The sequence below is a fragment of the Nylanderia fulva genome, unplaced genomic scaffold (assembly GCF_048542155.1).
Source record: "Nylanderia fulva isolate GAGA-0341 unplaced genomic scaffold, ASM4854215v1 Scaffold10, whole genome shotgun sequence".
Lineage (NCBI taxonomy): Eukaryota > Metazoa > Arthropoda > Insecta > Hymenoptera > Formicidae > Nylanderia > Nylanderia fulva.
The window spans coordinates 4,323,182-4,343,828 of record NW_028189193.1 but is presented as its reverse complement, the minus strand read 5'-3'; the positions used below and the strand labels follow the sequence as shown (position 1 = coordinate 4,343,828).

General features: G+C 25.0%; 3 protein-coding genes and 1 long non-coding RNA gene across 4 annotated transcripts; all 4 read left to right on the top strand.

Moving 5' to 3' along the window:
- Positions 1 to 18: 18 nt before the first annotated feature.
- On the top strand, positions 19 to 2,546 carry LOC114931995 (uncharacterized). Its single transcript, XM_029304161.2, has 8 exons — positions 19 to 202; positions 291 to 614; positions 936 to 1,207; positions 1,409 to 1,570; positions 1,646 to 1,898; positions 2,053 to 2,121; positions 2,237 to 2,326; positions 2,422 to 2,546. Exons 2-8 carry the CDS (start codon positions 336 to 338, stop codon positions 2,488 to 2,490), a joined length of 1,194 nt encoding a protein of 397 aa, XP_029159994.2. The 5' UTR covers positions 19 to 202; positions 291 to 335; the 3' UTR covers positions 2,491 to 2,546.
- Positions 2,547 to 3,978: 1,432 nt separating this feature from the next.
- Positions 3,979 to 5,338, top strand: LOC146725238 (uncharacterized). Its single transcript, XM_085483651.1, has 6 exons — positions 3,979 to 4,175; positions 4,269 to 4,433; positions 4,495 to 4,768; positions 4,918 to 4,986; positions 5,106 to 5,192; positions 5,273 to 5,338. The coding sequence occupies exons 1-6, from the start codon at positions 3,979 to 3,981 to the stop codon at positions 5,336 to 5,338; spliced, it is 858 nt and encodes a 285-aa protein (XP_085339777.1).
- Positions 5,339 to 12,845: 7,507 nt separating this feature from the next.
- LOC146725237 (uncharacterized) lies at positions 12,846 to 14,822 on the top strand. The gene is made up of 7 exons (XM_085483649.1): positions 12,846 to 12,878; positions 13,226 to 13,497; positions 13,687 to 13,845; positions 13,963 to 14,212; positions 14,369 to 14,437; positions 14,588 to 14,677; positions 14,757 to 14,822. The coding sequence occupies exons 1-7, from the start codon at positions 12,846 to 12,848 to the stop codon at positions 14,820 to 14,822; spliced, it is 939 nt and encodes a 312-aa protein (XP_085339775.1).
- A 4,760-nt stretch (positions 14,823 to 19,582) lies between these two features.
- Positions 19,583 to 20,176, top strand: LOC114931871 (uncharacterized). The gene is made up of 3 exons (XR_003819778.2): positions 19,583 to 19,632; positions 19,702 to 19,860; positions 19,930 to 20,176. It is a non-coding gene; the product is annotated as an uncharacterized LOC114931871 (long non-coding RNA).
- The last annotated feature ends 471 nt before the right edge of the window (positions 20,177 to 20,647 follow it).

The window sequence follows — 20,647 nt, the reverse complement described above, 5'->3', positions numbered from 1 at the left end:
TTAATTAAAATTATTCCATTTGTATTATTACATTTTCTACTTGATGGTATATTTTAATCACGCGTAATAACAATGTATGATCCTAAAAGTAATGAAAAAGATGAAAGCATCAAAAGCAACATCGATGTTTGTGTTATAAAATATCGAATATTTGCTTCATGTCACCCGATATATTCAACTAGCCTCTTTTCTATACCTCAAGGTGCGTAAAATTCAATATATCGATTATTTCATTATGTATAAATGTTGTAATTGAAATTACGAAGATCCATTATCATTATATGTTTCAGCTTAATAGCAAAGAAAGTGCAATTCGCAATCGAGACGGCACTATAATGAAGAGCATTCGAGAAGTCTTATCGCCGCTGTTAATAATCAGTTATGTGTTAGGTTTAAGATTATGGATTATCGAACTTTCTATAGCTCATTTAAGATCGTGGTTCGGTATTTCGTATATGCTGTCCTTTTGGTTAATTTATTACATCATCTTCGAAACTAAAATAATATCTCATATAAATGATGATATACATTATTCTACCGAATTTCTTATTAGTTTTTGGATAGATATATTCATAACATTATTGACAATTGTGTTTGGAACGTACTATAATAAGGTAAGAAAATATATTGACATATTCATATTATATACATATGATTATATATTATTTTTATCATACATTTTGATAACTTTCACATTTTTTAAATAATTTTATAGAAGTTTTAATTTATAATTCACTATATATATATATATATATATATATATTTGTAAAATAAAGTTAAACGAATTGCCATAAAAACATGAAATATTCTACGTAATGCGATAAATATAATATAAATTTTTAAGTTATACATTATATGGATATATAAGTATGATCGTCAAATTTTTGACGTAGCATTAATTTATTCACTTTTTAAATATTGTTTCTTTCTGATAGAAATGTAGAAATTGTTTGAAAAAACTCGATATTGTTGACGACACACTACTGAAAATTGGAATAACGACAGATTACCACAAGCTACATAAGAAATCAATGTTGCTCATCTTAGGATGGTTCATAACAGTCATGCTCATTACCTGGGGAATGGCACTGTGGATGAATATTGCATTTAATTTTAGCATTTTAACAACTCTATATATTCACTTTATGAGAAATTATTTCACTTATATTAACATAATCGACGATTTGATTATTGCAAGTCTTCTTGGGTTAGTACACTTCTCTTTACACATATACACAAATAATTTTAGGAGAATTATGCGTATAATTCATGCAATTACATATTGTCATAAAAATACTTTTCTATTCAGAATTTTTCAAAATTCCAATATAAACGATATAAAAACACTGCATCTATCTGCTCTGATAATATCATTATTCATCATTAATTTTTTTTTATGACATTTCAGGTACGTAGGGTTAAAATTTGATCAAGTCAACGGATATCTCGTCAATATATCGAAAGATAACAAATACGACGTTAAACAAACTCAGGAAAATCCCGTGTTACTTTCGTACCAACATACATTTCCAAAAACTCCAAACAAAGAATGGATGACATGGATTTTAATGTAAAAGAGCCTATGTAAATTTTATCAATCGTAATTATATTGCACAGTAAAATTTAATATTGCGTTTGTATACAGGCATCTTCATTTGGAGTTACGTAGGATATCTTATGAAATAAATTCGATATTTGGAATACAGATGACTATCAAAATGGGATGCATTTTTTTTTGGTTAACGCTCGACTTGCGTGAAATATTCAGCGTGATTCTGATAAACAATTATATCAGATGTAATAGAATACTGTACATTATCATAATTGCATTTTGGATTATTCAAAATATTGCGAAACTCTTCCTTATTAATTATATGTGCGAGACAGTTAGCGCAAAGGTACTGAATGCGTGTTCTTGAAAAACAGCTGTTTGGATTTTTTTTAAAGAAATATTTGACATATAAAAAAAATTAATTTTATTTGTTGCGTTAAAAAATTAAGTTTTCAGTTAAAAGCAACGATTCAATTTGATTTTCATTACTTGTACTTTAGGCAAATGCAACAAGAAATTTAATAAACAGAATGCAGTATTCCACTTATAATGTTGAAATTCGTGAAAACGTAAGTCTTCAAATAAGTTTATTATTCATTATTAAAAAAGATTAATTTTTAGTTTTTAAGTTTAAATAGATCCAGAAACCAAGAAATCTGTATATTGAATAATTTATTAATGTAGATATCACAGTTTCTGTTGCAAATGGCACAAATACCAGTTAAATTCTATGGAATTGGGCTTTTTCAATTTGGCTACAAATTTCTTCAAAAGGTACGTAAATGTAATATATGTATATAAATGTATCATATAATTATTTACTGAACAATTAAAACAATAATTATTTAAAAAAAAATAATGTCTTGCAGTTCAGTGTACTTATCACTTCCGTTGTAGTTTTATTAATGCAGACGTACGTAAATAAACTAGCATTTTAAAATTAACTCATATACATTGCAAATATAAATAATTAATACACTGAAATATATTTCAATAATATTTGAATGGTAATATATAAAATTTTTTAAGAGAAATTAAGATTTCTTTTAAATATTATTAACAAAATTGTATATTTTGGAATTCAAAATTAATAATTGTCGTCAAAATTATTATAAAAATTATAACAAATTAAAAAATGTAAACCTTATATATTCTTTACTTATATTCATTTTATCTCTCCTTTCTATATCCTTTCCGTTTATTACGTGAAAACAATTTTATATACCAAATAATTTTATCAAAAAATATTATTTTTTTACATATTAAAGAGAAATGTGTTATCAACATTATTCTTTCTGTCGCCCTCTCCTCGCTTTCTCTTTTTCTATATCTTTCTTTCTTTCTTTTTCTCTTGCAATCATATTATTATATTATCAAAGTTATTAATAATAATTCTAATAAATAGGAAATTACAATACGACAATATTTCATTATCCGATGCTTTTAATCGCGTATAATCATGTAAGTAGAATAAAAAATGCCAAAAGCAACATCGGTGTTTGCGGTATAACTGTATGTATGTAGTCTGAAAACATGTGACGTTGCCAACCATCAATGTTTCTATGGTTTGCAATATATGAAATTCAGTATATCGATTATTTCATTATGAATAAATGTAATGAATGAAATTACGGAGACCCACTTCTCATTCGTTTCAACGCAATTGTTGCTAAAACAAGTGTAGTTCAGAGAGTTATATTCATTATGAACATTCGAAAAATTTTATTGCCATTATTAATAATCAGTTATGTGTCCGGTTTAAGAGTGATGGAGTATCCTACAGGTGTTCCGAGACGATGGTTGAGTCTTCCGTACATGATGCTATTGTGGTCAATTTATAGTTTTATTTACTTGTATGATGTAGTACCTAATACAATTAATTATTCCGTTTTATATTTTATTTGTTACGGACTAAACATATTTACTGCGTTTTTGTCAATTGTCGTTGGGGTATATCATGATAAGGTAGGAAGAACCTAACGTAGAAGAAAATTCTGCTTGAATGTTTAGAATCATTAATTGTAAAATGGAACATAACTTATAACTTTTTCATAATATTTATGTATCAAAAAGATACAGTCATAAAAATATAATAGACGTAGCATATTAAGTTATCGTAAATTATTAACAAATTTTACTTCTCCTATACGTCCGATTTATAAAATCAATCATTTCTTGAAATATGATAAACATAAAAAATAAACGTAAAATAATAAATGTAAAAATATAGAAAGTATTTACACCTTATATTACATGTATTTTAAGATAATATGATTATATTGCTAGATATTAAAATCGCCAATATTTTGATGAATACAAATTATTAATTTACTGCATTATATCTTCATATATGTTATTAGACATTTAGAAAATGTATAAAGAACCTCAACTTTGTGGACGATACATTGGAAAATTTGGGAATAATAATGAATTGCAAAGTGCATACAAGAACAAAGCGGCTCATTTTAGGATGGTTTATGGCAGCCACGCTCATAATTTGTGTACAAATTCAAAATTTGAAGAGCAATATAGATTTTACGTCAGCTATATATATTCCTTTTGTGCGCATTTATTATATGCATATTAATATTATAAGCGATTTAACTATAATAACTATGCTCGGGTTAGTTCAAACTTGTAAATATATACAAATATTTGCTTGTATTTATTTTTTTTTGCTTATATCTATCCATGCACGAATGTTTTTAATCTTTAGATACGTAGAACTGAAATTCGATCAACTCAATGAAAATCTTGAGAAATTGATGGAACGTGATTATAAAATTAAAATAAAGCAGACTTCGGAACATCCTGTATTAGTTTCTCGTCAATCCAGATATGCAAGAACTTCGAGAAATGGATATAAAATATGGATTGTAATGTAAGAGAATTTAAATCAATTTAATTAATCATGATTAAAATTTGCGCTTATAAGTTAATTTTTACGTTTATATATACAGACAGCTTTATTCGGAATTGCGCAAAATATCTCGGAAAATAGATTCAATATTTGGAACACAAATGACTCTCGAAATGGGATGTTATTTCGCACGCATAGCATTGGGCTCTCAAGAAGTGCTTAATTTGATATTTATCAAAGATTATAGAAAGAATGAAAATAACACATTATATATCTTTTTAATAATAATACTGCTCTTTATAGAAATTTTTAGACTCTTCTGCATTAATTATGAATGTGAAAAAGTTGGCATCAAGGTATCACTTTTAAAAAAATGCATCTATAATATTTGAAACTAATTTAAATACAATTATTCGACTTAGTAAATTATAATATATACAATATACAATTTATATGTTGAAAAGTGATTTTTTGAGATCATTAATTTTATTTCACATATTCTTAGGCAAATGCGACAGGAAATTTTATAAGTAAATTATCATATTCCAGTTTCGATGTTGAAATTCGCGAAAACGTAAGTATTAACATTTTCTATTTCAATGTTATCAAAATATAAACTTTTATTTAAATTTAAATATATAAAAAAAGAACGGAAAATATGAATTACATGTTAAATAATTTAATGGATTTTAGATTATACAACTTTTACTTATGACTCAAACACCATTAAAATTCTGCGGACTTGGATTTTTCCAATTTGGTTTCAAATTCCTTCATGGTGTACGTATGTTACAATAATATAATTAAAAATAATTAAAATAATAAAAATTTGAAAAACTAGTATTTCTTTCCTTTTACAGTTTATTACATCTGTTGCAACTGTTTTAGTTATATTATTACAAGCGCATATAAATGCAAATAAGTAAACATATTTAAAAAATTATAACAAACATAATATATAAAACAATTTGATAGATTCATATAATATGTAATATGTAATATTATAAATAATATAAAATATACCATAATACGTATTTTATTTTTACATCAATTTTATTTATCTCCCTTGTCTTTTTTTTCAAATTATATTTGTAAAAAATCGATTTATAAATAATTAAAAAATATTTTCTACAATTATAACAAAAGCACATTTTAACATAGCATTATAAAAACTTTGGAGAAAAATAATGAAGATTATGAGCAAATTAAGAATAACATTTAAATTTGCATTATAAAAGAGACATTGTCTTCATTTATCCGACTTAATTAAATGTATCGAGACTGTAACCGATCAATAATTTTAATATTCTTAAGTATTCTGACATTAAAAATACCCGTTAACATTATCATTCGATGAGACGTAGCTGTTCAGTTTGTAAACGAAATGTAGTTCGGAATCGAAGTAGTACGCGCAATGGCCAATAATATCCAAACGATTTTAACACCACTTCTGATAATTACTTATGTGTCCGGATTAGAAGTAATCAAATTTTCGACAAATCGCCGGAAAGTCCAACTTTCTTTGCTGTATATATTACTATTTTGGCTGATTTATTTCTTTCTGTTGACACGCAAAGCATTAGCTTTCCTAATTATTTATAACGTCGACTTTCTCATTTTCTTTGGTCTGAACATTTTTATTTCGTTAACGTCAGTTATCTTAGGAATGTATTATAATAAGGTAAGAAAATATTGGATACATTAGCTTACTTGTATTAATAATAATAAATAATTTAGACTGTATTTAAATAGCTTGAATATCTTTAATAATGTAGTTTGCTATAAAAAATACTGTCATAATAATATACGATTTTCTACATCGTTGTTATATAAGTACAAATTATGAACAAGTTTTTCTTTTCACCATATATTTATAATAAAATAATTTCTTCTTAAATTGAGAATATAAGAATAATATTCGATTCTTTAAAGATTAAAATTATACTTTTATACTACATTATTATAAAGCTTGTCAAGCTTTCAGATAAATTTTTAATTATATATTCTTCTTTGCAACAGAAGTTTAAAAAATGTTTAGAAAAGATCGCTCTTATCGATGATACGCTAAAACAACTTGGAACAACAACAGATTATCAGAAGTTGCATTTAAAAATAGTGCGACTTACTGTAGGATGGTGCATGATGATCATCTTAATAACATGTCTACAAACTGTACGGTTAAGAAATGAAATAGGTCAAAATCTTATACTAACTTTCAATATTACTTTTGTAATATTTCATTGCTTTCATCTTAGTCTCTTTGGCGACTTGATTATTGCTAGTACTCTTGGGTTAGTACATGCATGTATATGTGTACATATACGTAATACGTATATACAGGGTGATTCAAGATAACCGTATGTATATAATAAAAATTCGATGAATTAAAATTATGTTGAGACATAATAAAAATTCGATAAATTAAAATTATGTCGAGACATAATAAAAATTAGGAATTATTTTTATACCCAGACATAATTTTTATTAGGTATGTGGCAACATAATTTTAATTCATCGAATTTTTATTATGTTGCGACATAATTTTAATTCATCGAATTTTTATTATGTCTCGACATAATTTTAATTTATCGAATTTTTATTATGTTGCGACATAATTTTAATTCTTGAGCGCCCGTACGCGTGCCGTAATTCGCTATTTCTTTTAGTTGTTTTGAATCACCCTGTATATATACATACCTAAATTTATACATATATAGTACAAATAATCATTATATAATATTTTCGAAACAATTCATGTTATAAATATTAATGTATTACGTATAAAAGCTTGAAATTTTTTAAAGTTTAAATTTAATCTTATTTTACAAGTAATAATCATCAACTTTCTTTATATACAGATATATAGGACTGAAGTTTGATCAAATAAATGATAATCTCCGAAAGCTGACTAATCAATACGAAATAAAACAGGCTTGGGAAGATCGCGTGTTACATTCGCGTCAACGCAGGCAATTAAAATCTTTAAGCGACAAATATATGACATGGATAGTAATGTAAGTGCCAAAATGATTTTAAGAAACATATAACAAATTTTTAAAGCTAAAATTACTATCGCATTTATAGACACCTGTATTTGGAATTACGTAAAATATCTCATGAAATAAATTCAATATTTGGAATGCAAATGACTTTCAAAATGGGATTGTATTTTGGACTTATAGGATCGTCTTTGCGTGTAATGTTTAGCGTGATGCTCATCAAAGATTATGTTAAAAAAAAGAAAGAATTCTTGGTCATAATGATATTTTGGGAAATTGTGATCACTTTCCAAGTTCTTCTCATTAATTGTATATGTGAACGAGTCAGCGCTAAGGTAACACTTCTATATTTAATTTCGATATAAATATATGTAGAATTCACTTTAGTATGTATATGCATATTTATTATATGTATGTTTAAAGTACACTGGTAAAACAGAATTTAACATTAATATATCTCATACATTTTAAATGTAGGCAAATGCAATAGGAAGTTTTATAAATAGAATACCATATTCCACTTCTAATGACGAAGTTCGTGAAAATGTAAGTATATTTTATTAAACACATTTTATTGTATATACTTGTTGAGTTGCTAAAATAAATCTAAATAAAGATTAAGTTGGAATAATTTAAATTTAAATTTAAATATATGTGAGAGTAAAAAAGAATTTATGTAAATTTAAGTAAGGAAAAATTTTGAAACTATATACATTTAAATAATATAGATTTCACAGCTTCTACTGCAAGTGATTCAATTGCCAATTAAATTTGATGGAATTAGACTTTTCCAGTTTGGCTTCAAATTTCTTTACGGAGTATGCATTTTATCATATAATTATTTATTGTAAATAATTAAATTCATAAAATATTCAATAGAGATTAATAATATTTCAGTTCTCAACTTCTATCATTACTGTCGTGGTCATATTAGTACAAGCACATGCAAGTAAACATTGTTAGAAAATAATGATATAAATAATGTATAAAACTTTTAAGCAAATTGAGTAATATATAAATATTAAATATGTAAAATATGTATGTATGTAATATTTACGAATATTTTCTTGACATTTTAGTACAAATTAATTTTTTTAGAAAAATTTCTGTAAAATATAAATCTAATATTTTCAATTTTTATTATGATTTTAATATACGTTCTTATTTATTTTCTCACTACATATTCATTATAAATTATTTTTTCATTTGTTCTATTTAATGCACTTGATTCAATATATAATTTTTATTTGAACGAAATTTTTATTCATTTTATTTTCTTCACAAAAATTATTCTTCGCGAAAAACCAATTTTCTTTTATTAATTAAAAAATATAATTTCTACAACTACAATATATTAAAAATAAAGTTTTACAATTATTATTTATATTTTGTATTGCTCACTATTAATTATTATTAAACACAATTTTTTATCTGTTATTAATTGATAAAATAATTAGATATGTATTATAATATTATATATATATATATATATATATATATATATATATATATAAAGACTTTCGGAAAAAATAACAAAGATTATAAATATGAAGAAAAACATTTCTACATCCATTATGAAAGAAACATCGCCAGATCCATTATTCTGAATTATATATCTCACGACATGTAAACATTAACCGATCGACTATTTTAATGTTTTTAAGTATACTGACATTATATATATTTGCTGTCATCTAGTGACACGCGACTGTTCAGTTCGCAAACAAAATATAGTGCGGAATCGAAGTAGAACGTACAATGAGCAATAATATTCAAACAATTTTAACACCACTTTTCATAATTACTTATGTGTCCGGATTAAAAATGGTCGAATTTTCGGAAAGTCGTCGAAAAGCACGATTTTCTTTATTATATATATTATTAATTTGGTCAATTTATTTCATTCTACTAATACGTATATTACCATATGTAAGCCATTACAATGTCGACTTTTTCATTTCCTTTAGTCTGAACATTTTAATTTCGTTAATGTCAGTTATCTCAGGAGTATATTATAATAAGGTAAGAAAATATTAATATATCTCTCTCTCACCATTTGTATTAATAATGAAAATTTAGATTGTATTTAAAAAGCTTGAACCTTTAATAATGTAGTTTGCAATGCTGCACAATATTTATTTAGCAAAAAATATTTTTGTCATAACAGTATACAATTTTCTGCATCTTGATATACGCGTACAAATTATTTTAAAGTTTTTCTTTACGCTACATACATTCTCAATAAAATTATTTTTTAATTAAAAATATAAAAATAGTATTTAACTCTTTAAATATTAATATTATGCTCTACTAGATATAAAATTAACAAACTCAAATAAATTTTAATTATATATGTTTTTTACAACACAGAAGTTTAAAAAATGTCTGCAGAAGATCGCTTTTGTTGATGATACGCTTAAACAACTTGGAATAACAACAGATTATCAGAAGTTGCACATAAAAATAGTATGGCTTATTTTAGGATGGTGTATGTCAGTCATCTTAATAGTATGTGTAGATATTGTACGATTAAAATATGCAACTGGTTATAATATTATAATAGTTTCCAATATTACTTTGGTAATATTTTATTGTCTTCATCTTAATTTTATTAGCGATCTGATTATTGCTACTATTCTTGGGTTAGTACATGCAAGTATTTATACATATATATACATATACATACTATATACATATATACATTTACATATATATACAGTGTCCCATAATTCGCAAATCACTTTTCATGGGCAGATAAAGCGTGTTAAACCGAATAGAAAATTCATGTATCATTTTGCGATATTCGCAATAATTATTGAGTCATTTATTAAAATATCTAAACGGATAAGCAGGTAGAAAGCATTATTTGATCGAGAGGCGGCGTCATGCAACGAGCGGCGACCAATGTAGTGGCGCCGAAAAGTAATATAATACTTTTGATACTAAGCGGCATATAACAAAGAAGTCATCCGACATGCACACCGAGTCCAGCCTATCGTTTTCTACTCGCTCATTCGTTTAGATATTTTAATTAATAACTCAATAATTATTGCGAATATCGCAAAATGATACATGAATTTTTTTATTCAGTTTAACACGCTTTATCTGCCCATGAAAAATGATTTGCGAATTATGGGACACTGTATATATATGTAAATGTATATATGCAAAATGATACAGGATTTTTCTATTCGGTTTAACACGCTCTATCTGCCCATGAAAGGTGATTCGCGACTTATGGGACACTATATATATACGAAATCATATGCAATAATTTATAAAAAATTTATATTAGAAATATTAATTAATTACATATAAAAACTTGAAGCTTCTTAAATTTTAAATTTATTCTTGATTTATAAGAATAAATAATCAAAAAATTCGATTATATATGTATAGATATATAGGATTGAAGTTTGATCAAATTAATGATAATCTTCGAAAACTGACTAAAGAATGCAAAATAAAACAGGCTTGGAAAGATCACGTGTTACATTCGCGTCAACACAGACAATCACTAACTTTAAGCAAGAAACATATGACATGGGTATTAATGTAAGAGTTAAAATAAATTTTAATAAAATTATAATTTAATAATTTTAACAAATTTTAACGATAAGATTTTATAAAAAAAAGCAACGAGTTAAATTTTCAGTAATTATGGTTAAATATTTTATTGCATTATTACAGGCATCTTTATTTGGAGTTACGTAAAGTATCTCAAGAAATAAACTCAATATTTGGAATGCAGATGACTACTAAAATGGGATTGTATTTTATACTTCTAGGATCATTCTTGCATGTTATGTTTAGCACAATATTTATAAAAAATTTAACGAATGAAAGAAAAGCATTTCTTGTCGTAGCGTTATTTTGGGAAACTGTGTTCGCTTTCCAAGTTATTCTTATTAATTATACATGTGAAAGAGTCACCTTTAAGGTATAAATTCTATTTCTTAAAAAAATATAATAAAATTTAACACTAATAAGTATTTCATATTTTAACTGTAGGCAAATTCAATAAGAAGTTTTATAAATAGAATACCATATTCTACTTGTGATGATGAAATTCGTGAAAATGTAAGTTTTATTGCACACGTTTGTTTAGAGTTATTAAAATAATCCTAAGTAAAGATTAAATTGAATTAATTTAAATTTAAATAAATTTAACTAATTTTAATTAAAGACAAATTATTAAAATATATGCACTGAATAATAAATTTCAATAATATAGATTTCACAGCTTATACTTCAAGTGATTCAATTGCCACTCAGATTTTATGGAGTTGGACTTTTCCAGTTTGGTTTCAAATTTCTTTACGGAGTACGTATTTATCATATAATATTTTTATTACAAATAATTAAATCCATAAAACATTCAATAGAAATTAATTGTATTTTAGTTCTCATCTTCTATCATGACTGTCGTGGTCATATTAGTACAAGCGAATGCAAGTAAACATTGTTAGAAGATGATGATATAAATAATGTATAAAAACTTTTAATATGTAATGAATAGTATATAAATATTTTATATATAAAATGTATGTGTGTGTAATATTTTCAAATATTTTCTTAACATTTTTATTCATAATTAATTTGTTTCGAAAAAGTTCTATAAAATATAAATCTAATATTTTCAATCTTTGTTATGATTTTATTATACATAATTAATTATTTTCTCACTATGTATTCATTATAAATTATTTTTTCAATAGTTTAATTTTATGCATTTGACTCAATATAATTTTTATTTGTACGAAATTTTTATTTATTTTATATTCTTCAGAAAAATTATCTTTGCGAAAAATCAATTTTTCTTTCATTAATTAAAAAATAGCATTTTCAAAACTATATTAAAAACAAAGATATATGATCACTACTTATATCTTCTATTACTTCACTATTAATTATTATTAAACTCAATTTTTTATCTCTTATTAATTGATAAAATCACTAAATATATGTTATTGTATTACAAAACCTTTGGGGAAAAATAATAAAGATTAAAAATATTAAAAAAAAACATTTCTACTTCCATTATAAAAGAAACATCCATATTCTGAATTATATAAATGTTTTACGGTATGTAAACGTCAATCGATCGATTATTTTAATGTTCTTAAGTATTCTGACATTATAAATATGTGCTATCATTTAGTGTGACACGACTGTTCAGTCCGGAAACGAAATAGGACATGCAATGAGCAATAATATTCAAACAATTTTAAAACCACTTTTGATAATTACTTATGTGTCCGGAATAAAAGTGGTCGAATTTCCGACAAGTCGCCGGAAAGCAGGATTTTCTTTACTGTACATATTGTTAATTTGGTCGATTTATTTCTTTCTACTGACACGTATATTAACTTACATAAGCGATTACAATGTCGAATTTTTCATTTTTTTAAGTCTAAATATATTTATTTTGTTAATGTCAGTTATCTCAGGAGTGTATTATAATAAGGTAAGAAATTATATAATAATATATCACCACTTAATATATCAATAATAAATAATTTAGATTGTATTTAAATGGCTTCAATGTTAAATAATGTAGTTTGCTATGCTGCAAAATATTTCTGTAGTAAAAAATACCTTCGCAATAACAATGGGCGATTTTCTGTATCTTGATCTAATAAGTACAAATTATTAGTAAGTTTTTCTATTCATTATATATATTCACAATAAATTTTTTTAAATTGAAAATTTAAAATTAATATTTAATTATTTAGAAATAATATTATGTTTAACCAGATGCAAAGTTATCAAGTTTTTAAATAAATTTTAAATACATTTCTTTTTGCAACACAGAAATTTAAAAAATGTCTGCAAAAGATCGCTATTGTTGATGATACGCTTAAACAACTTGGAACAACAATGGATTATCAGAAGTTGCACATAAAAATAGTATGGCTTACTTCCGGATGGTGCATGATGGTCATATTAATGGCATGTATAGAGATTTTACGGTCAAAATATGAAACTGGTTATAACATTGCAATAGTTTCCACTATTGCTTTGATTCTCTATTATTGTCTACATCTTAATTTCATTAGCGATCTGATTATTGCTACTATTCTTGGGTTAGTACATGCAAGTATGTATATATATGTACATAAATGTGTATAAATAAGAAATCATATGCAATAATTTTTAGAAAATTTATGTTAGAAATATTAATTTATTACGTATAAAAACTTGAAAATTCTCAATTTTTTATTCTTAATTTATAAGAATAAATATTCATTAAATATAATTCTAAATGTATATAGATATATAGGATTGAAATTTGATCAAGTTAATGATAATCTTCGAAAGCTGACTAAAGAAAGTAAAATAAATCCACGGGCTCGGAAAGATTATGTGTTACATTCGCGTCAACGCAGACGATCAGAAGTTTTAAGCAACAAATATATGACATGGATTGTGATGTAAGAGATAATATAAATTTTAATAAAGTAATAAATTTTAACGATAAGATTTTATAAAAAAAGCAACGAGTTAAATTATCAATAATTATGGTTAAATATTATATTGCATTATTACAGGCATCTTTATTTGGAGTTACGTAAAATATCTCAAGAAATAAACTCAATATTTGGAATGCAGATGACCATCAAAATGGGACTGTATTTTGGACTTATAGGAACATTTTTGCGTGTAATGTTTAACACAATATTCATCGAAAATTATATGAAAGAAGGAAAAGTATTTCTTGTTGTAACATCATTTTGGGAAATTGTGTTCGTTTTCCAAGTTATCCTCATTAATAATACATGTGAAAGAGTCACCTTTAAGGTACAAACTCTATATTCAATTTCGATATACATAGTTGGAGTATTGAATTTCGTATATACATATCTACATATTCATTATATGTTTATTGTTATTAAGAAATGTTTAAAGTACTAAAATAGAATTCAACACTAATATGTATTTCATATTTTAATGTAGGCAAATGCAATAGGGAGTTTTATAAATACAATATCGTATTCCACTTGTGATGATGAAATTCGTGAAATTGTAAGTTTGATCGTTTATATACATTCGTTTAAAGTTATTGAAATAAACATAAATAAATATTAAATTGAAGTAATTTAAATTTAAATAACTTTAAATATAGAAAAATTATGAAGATATATGTGTGCATTAAATAACATTTCAATAATATAGATTTCACAGCTTTCACTTCAAGTAATTCAGTCGCCGCTCAGATTCTATGGGGTTGGACTTTTCCAGTTTGGTTTCAAATTTCTTTATGGAGTATGCATTTGTCATATAATATATTTATTACAAATAATTAAATCCATAAAATATTAAACATAGATTGACTGCATTTTAGTTCTTAACTTCTATGGTGACTGTCGTGATTATATTAGTACAAGCACATGCAAATAAACATTATTAGAAACTCTCGTCCTTTTTTGGTAATACATGTATGTAATTTTTTGATAAATTTTCTCCACGTTGTTTGAAAATTAATTTTTTACAAAGAATTATGTAAAATATAAAACTAATATTTCCAATCTTTTATGTGATTTTATTATTCTTTTTTATTTATTCTTCGTGTCCTTATCTCCCTTTTCATCCCCCGCCTTATTATTAATATATATTAGTATTAATTAAAATCAATAATAAATTATAACATTATATCTCATTATTTTATGCTTTTAATTATGTCATGAGACCATAAAATCATATAAATAGAAAAATGAAAAATAAAAGTGCCACGAGCAACATTAATGTTCGCGTATGTATTTTGTCTGAAAACATATATGATGTCCAATCATTTGTTTCTATAATTTGCAATATGAAAAATTCAGTACATCGATTATTTCATTATGCATAAGTGTAATGAAAAATATTATGAAGATCCTCTTCATTTGTTTCCGCGCAATTGTTAACAAAGCAAGTGCAATTCAAAGTAACATTTGCTATGAGCATTCAAAAAATTCTATCGCCATTGTTAAAGATAAGTTATATTTGCGGTTTAAGATTGATAGAATTGCCTGCAAGTGCCCCGATGAGGTGCTCACGATCGTTCGGTCTTTTGTATATATTGTCATTGTGGACAGTTTATTATTTCTTTTATATATATGGAGTAATGCCTTATGTAATAGATTACTCCATTCTGTACCATGTATGGTGTGCACTAAATTTGTTTACTTCATTATCGGCAGTTATTGTTGCGGTATATCATGATAAGGTACGAAGAACTTAGGACGTAGAAAAATATTAATCAAGCTTGAATGCTTGAAAACATTGATAATATTATAAAATGATATAATTTATAGCCTCTTATACATATACAAGGTGTTCGGTAACTAACGGACCAATGATTAAGGGCGGATTCTCTGGCCAATTTGGAGACAATTTTTTCTTAGCAAAAATGTTGAGAAGTCAATAATTTTTGAGTTATAAGCGATTGAAAAAAATGGGTTTTTTGAAAACTAAACGTTTTGGAGTTAAAAGTCTAACATAATTACATTCTTCAGTTAATTTCAGGTAGAGTTTACTATAATAAAATTTTAATTTGAGGCTTAGTAGTTATAAAGATACATAATGACAAATATTGGAAAGTTGTAAAAAATGATGACCTTTTTCGACATTTTCGCTGAGGAAAAATCGTTCCCAAATTGACCAAAAAATCCATTTGTAATCGTTGGTCCGTTAGTTACCGGACACCCTGTATACTTATAATATATTTACATATCAAAAAAAATATAATAATAGAAATAATTTAGGATTTCCTGCATATTATCTTCTTGTCAGACATTTAAAAAGTGTATGAAGAACCTCAATATTGTGGACGAAACATTGGAAAAATTGGGAGCAATAACAGATGATAAACTATATATGAAAACAGTATGGCTTATTTTAGGATGGCTTATAGTTTGTACAATAACATTGTATGTGGAATTCCTAGTTATGAGGGACGCAAATCATCAAGACATTCCTCAATCTTTCTTTGTTCCTATTGTGCGCAGATATTGCATGCATATAAATATTATCAATGATTTTACTATAATAACCTTGTTTAGGTTCGTCCAAACTTTAAATATATAAGAATTTGTTTATATTTATTATCGGCTAATTTTCTCAATCTTTAGGTACGTAGGATTGAAACTTGATCAAATCAAAGAACACGTTCAGAAATTAACGAAAAATAATAAATGTATAGGAAACCGGACTCGGGAACATCCGATATTACTTTTTCAATCTAAATGTGCAAGAATTTTAGAAAGCAGATATATGATATGGATTGTAATGTAAGAGATTATATAAAATGTACTTAATTATGGCCAGACGTGTAATAAACTAATATACGTTTACAGACATCTTTATTCCGAAATGCGTAAAATATACCGCATAATAAATTCAATTTTCGGAGCATTAATGACTTTGGAAATGGGATGTGCCTTCGCATGTGTAGTGTTGAATTCTCAAGAAATATTTCATATAATATATTTCAATGATTATACCTTTAATCATAGAACAGTTTTTACTTCTTCAATGCTACTACAGTTTTTGTTAGAAATTTTTTTAATTGTTTTCTTTAATTACGAATGTGAAAAAGTTAGCATCAAGGTACCGAACTTGAAAAATGTATATATTTATCTAAAACTTCTATTTAACAATATTTTTAATTTTTATAATATAAATATATATATATATATATATATATATATATATTCGTAATAAATTTTATTAATATACAATTAATTTTAATTTACATATTCTAATTTTAGGCAAATGAAACAGGAAATTTTATAAGTAAATTATTACATTCCAATTGCGATGTCGAAATTCATGAAAATGTAAGTCTAAACAATTAATAAATTAATCACAAGGATAAAACTCTTTGAAAAAAATTTTTTTTTTAATAAATTAATTTGTTGTTTAAATATAAACTTTTACGTTTAATTATATAAAAACAAAAAACGGAAATATATATATATTAAATAATCCATTGAATTAATATAGATTCTACAATTTTTACTTATGATTCAATCGCCATTGAAATTCTGCGGACTTGGATCCTTTCAGTTTGGTTTCAAATTTCTTCAAGGAGTACGTGTGTTATTAATAATATAATTATCAATTATAAATAGTTAATTCACGATAAAAAATAAATACTCTTTCTTTGTCTTATTTACAGTTCACTGCATCTATGGCTACTGTTTTAGTTATATTAATACAAGCACATACAAATAAAAACAGTTTTACAGACTTATAATAAACATAATATGCAGAAACAATTTAATTGACTCTATAGGCACATAATATTTAATATAAGTATGATATATTATAAAATATACCGTACGTCATATAATATTTATTATGTAAACAATTATATAATTACATGACATGATGTGATGTAATAAATATATTTTGACAATCATATAAATTAAACCATTCAATTTTAAAGCCCGCAAATATCATCGATTATTGAATTCTCAAAATAAATTTATTGAAAATTGAAATGACGTAAAATTTTATTTTATATCGTGAACTATCGTGGTTATTAAGAAATGTTTAAAAAAATATAATCAAGTTAAACACTAATATGTATTTCATATTTTAACGGTATTTAAGGCAAATGCAATAAGAAGTTATATAAATAAAATATCGTCTTCCACTTGTGATGATGAAATTCGTGAAAATATAAATTTTATTATACACGTTTGTTTAGAGTTATTAAAATAAGCCTAAATAAAGATTAAATTGAAATAATTTGAATTTAAATAAATTTAACTAATTTTAAATAAAGAAGTATTAAATAAAGAAATATATGAATTAAATAATACATTTAAATATAATATAGATTTCACAGCTTTTACTTCAAATAACTCAGTCGCCACTCAAATTCTGTGGAATTGGACTTTTCCAGTTTGGTTTCAAATTTCTTTACGGAGTATGTATTTGTCATATAATTTATTTATTATAAATAATATTCATTCAATATTAAATAGATGTTTAGATAGACTGTATTTCAGTTCTCAACTTCCATCGTGTCTGTCGTGATTATAATAGTACAAGCACATGCAAGTAAACAATGTTAGAAAATGTATACAAATTATAAGTAAATATACATATAATAAATAATACATAAAGATTTAGTACGTAATATGTAGATTTTTGAAATATTTTCTCGACATTTTTTTGAAAATTAATTTTTCACAAAAAGTTATGTAAAATATAAAACTAATATTTCTTCTCCTAATAATATTATTTTATGATTTTAATCATGTCATGCGACCGCATAATCATATAAATAGAAAAATGAAACATAAAAGTGCCAAGAACAACATAAATGGTCGCGTATGTATATTTTGTCTAAAAACACGTGATGTATCCCTATCATCTGTTTCTACATATAGTTTGCAATATGAATAATTCAGTATATCGATTATTTCATTATGCATAATTGTAATGAATGAGATTACGAAGATCCACTTCATTCGTTTCCGAGAAATTGTTCACAAAGCAAGCGCAGTTCAGTGTAACATTCGTTATGAGCATTCAAAAAATTTTATCGCCATTGTTAAGGATAAGTTATATTTGCGGTTTAAGATTGATAGAATTGCCTGCAAATGTCCCGAAACGCGCACGATGGTTCGGTCTTTTATATATGTTATCATTGTGGTCAGTTTATTATATCTTTTATATATATGGAGTACTACCTTATGTAATACATTACTCCACTCTGTACCATATTTGGTTTGCACTAAATATCTTTACTGCATTATCGTCAATTATTGTTGGGGTATATCATGATAAGGTAGGAAGAACTTAACGTAGAAAAATATTAATAAAGATGAATGCTTGAAAACATTGATAATATTATAAAATGATATAACCTCTTATACTTATAATATATTTACATAACAAAAAATATTATAATAATGGAAATAATTTAGAATTTACTGCATATTGTCTTGTTGTCAGACATTTAAAAAGTGTATAAAAAACCTCACTATTGTGGACGAAACATTGCAAAAATTGGGAAAAATAACAGATGACAAACTATATGTAAAAACAGTGTGGCTTATTTTAGGATGGCTTATATTATGTGTAATAACAATTTGTGAGGAATTCCGACTTAGGAGGATGCGAGATAATCAGAACATTGCTCAATCTCTCTATATTCCTATTATACACAGATATTGTATACATATAAATATTATCAATGATTTTACTATAATAAGCCTGTTTAGGTTTGTTCAAACTTTAAATATATAAGAATTTGTTTATATTTATTGTCGACTAATTTTCCTAATCTTAAGGTACGTAGGATTGAAATTTGATCAAATCAATGAGCACATTCAGAAATTAACAAAAAGTAATCAATGTATACTAAAGCGGACTTGGGAACATCCAGTATTACCTTTACAATCTAAATATACAAGAACTTCGGAAAGCGGACACATCATATGGATTGTAATGTAAGAAATTTCATATTTACTTAATCATGGTTACACGTCGTGCAATAAACTAATGATACGTTTACACAGACATCTTTATTCAGAGTTACGTAAAATATGCCGCATAATAAATTCAATATTTGGAGCACTAATGACTTTGGAAATGGGATGTTTCTTCGCTTGCATAGCGTTGGTTTTTTATGAAATCTTTAATATAATATTTATCAACGATTATAGCTATAATCATAAAACTCTTTACATCGTTACAATCCTAACACACCTTTTCATAGATGTTTTGAGACTGTTTTTCACTAATTATGAATGTGAAAGAATTAGCATCAAGGTATCAAACTTAAAAATGCAAATTTTATTTATTAGCAATTATTTTACTTATTAAATTATATAAGTATATATATATATATATATACATATTAATTTTATTTTATTCATTCTAATTTTAGGCAAATGAAACTGGAAATTTTGTAAGTAAATTATTATACTCCAATTGCGATGTTGAAATTCATGAAAATGTAAGTCTAAACAATTAATAAGTTAATTTGTTCTTTAAATATAAACGTTTACGTTTAATTATATAAAAACGAAGAACCGAAAATATATATATATACATATATTAAATAATCTATTGAATTAATATAGGTTCTACAACTTTCACTTATGATTCAATCGCCGTTGAGATTCTGCGGACTTGGACTCTTTCAGTTTGGTTTCAAATTCCTTCAAAGAGTATGTGTGTTATTAATAATACAATTATCAATTACAAATAATTAATTCATGATAAATAAATTAC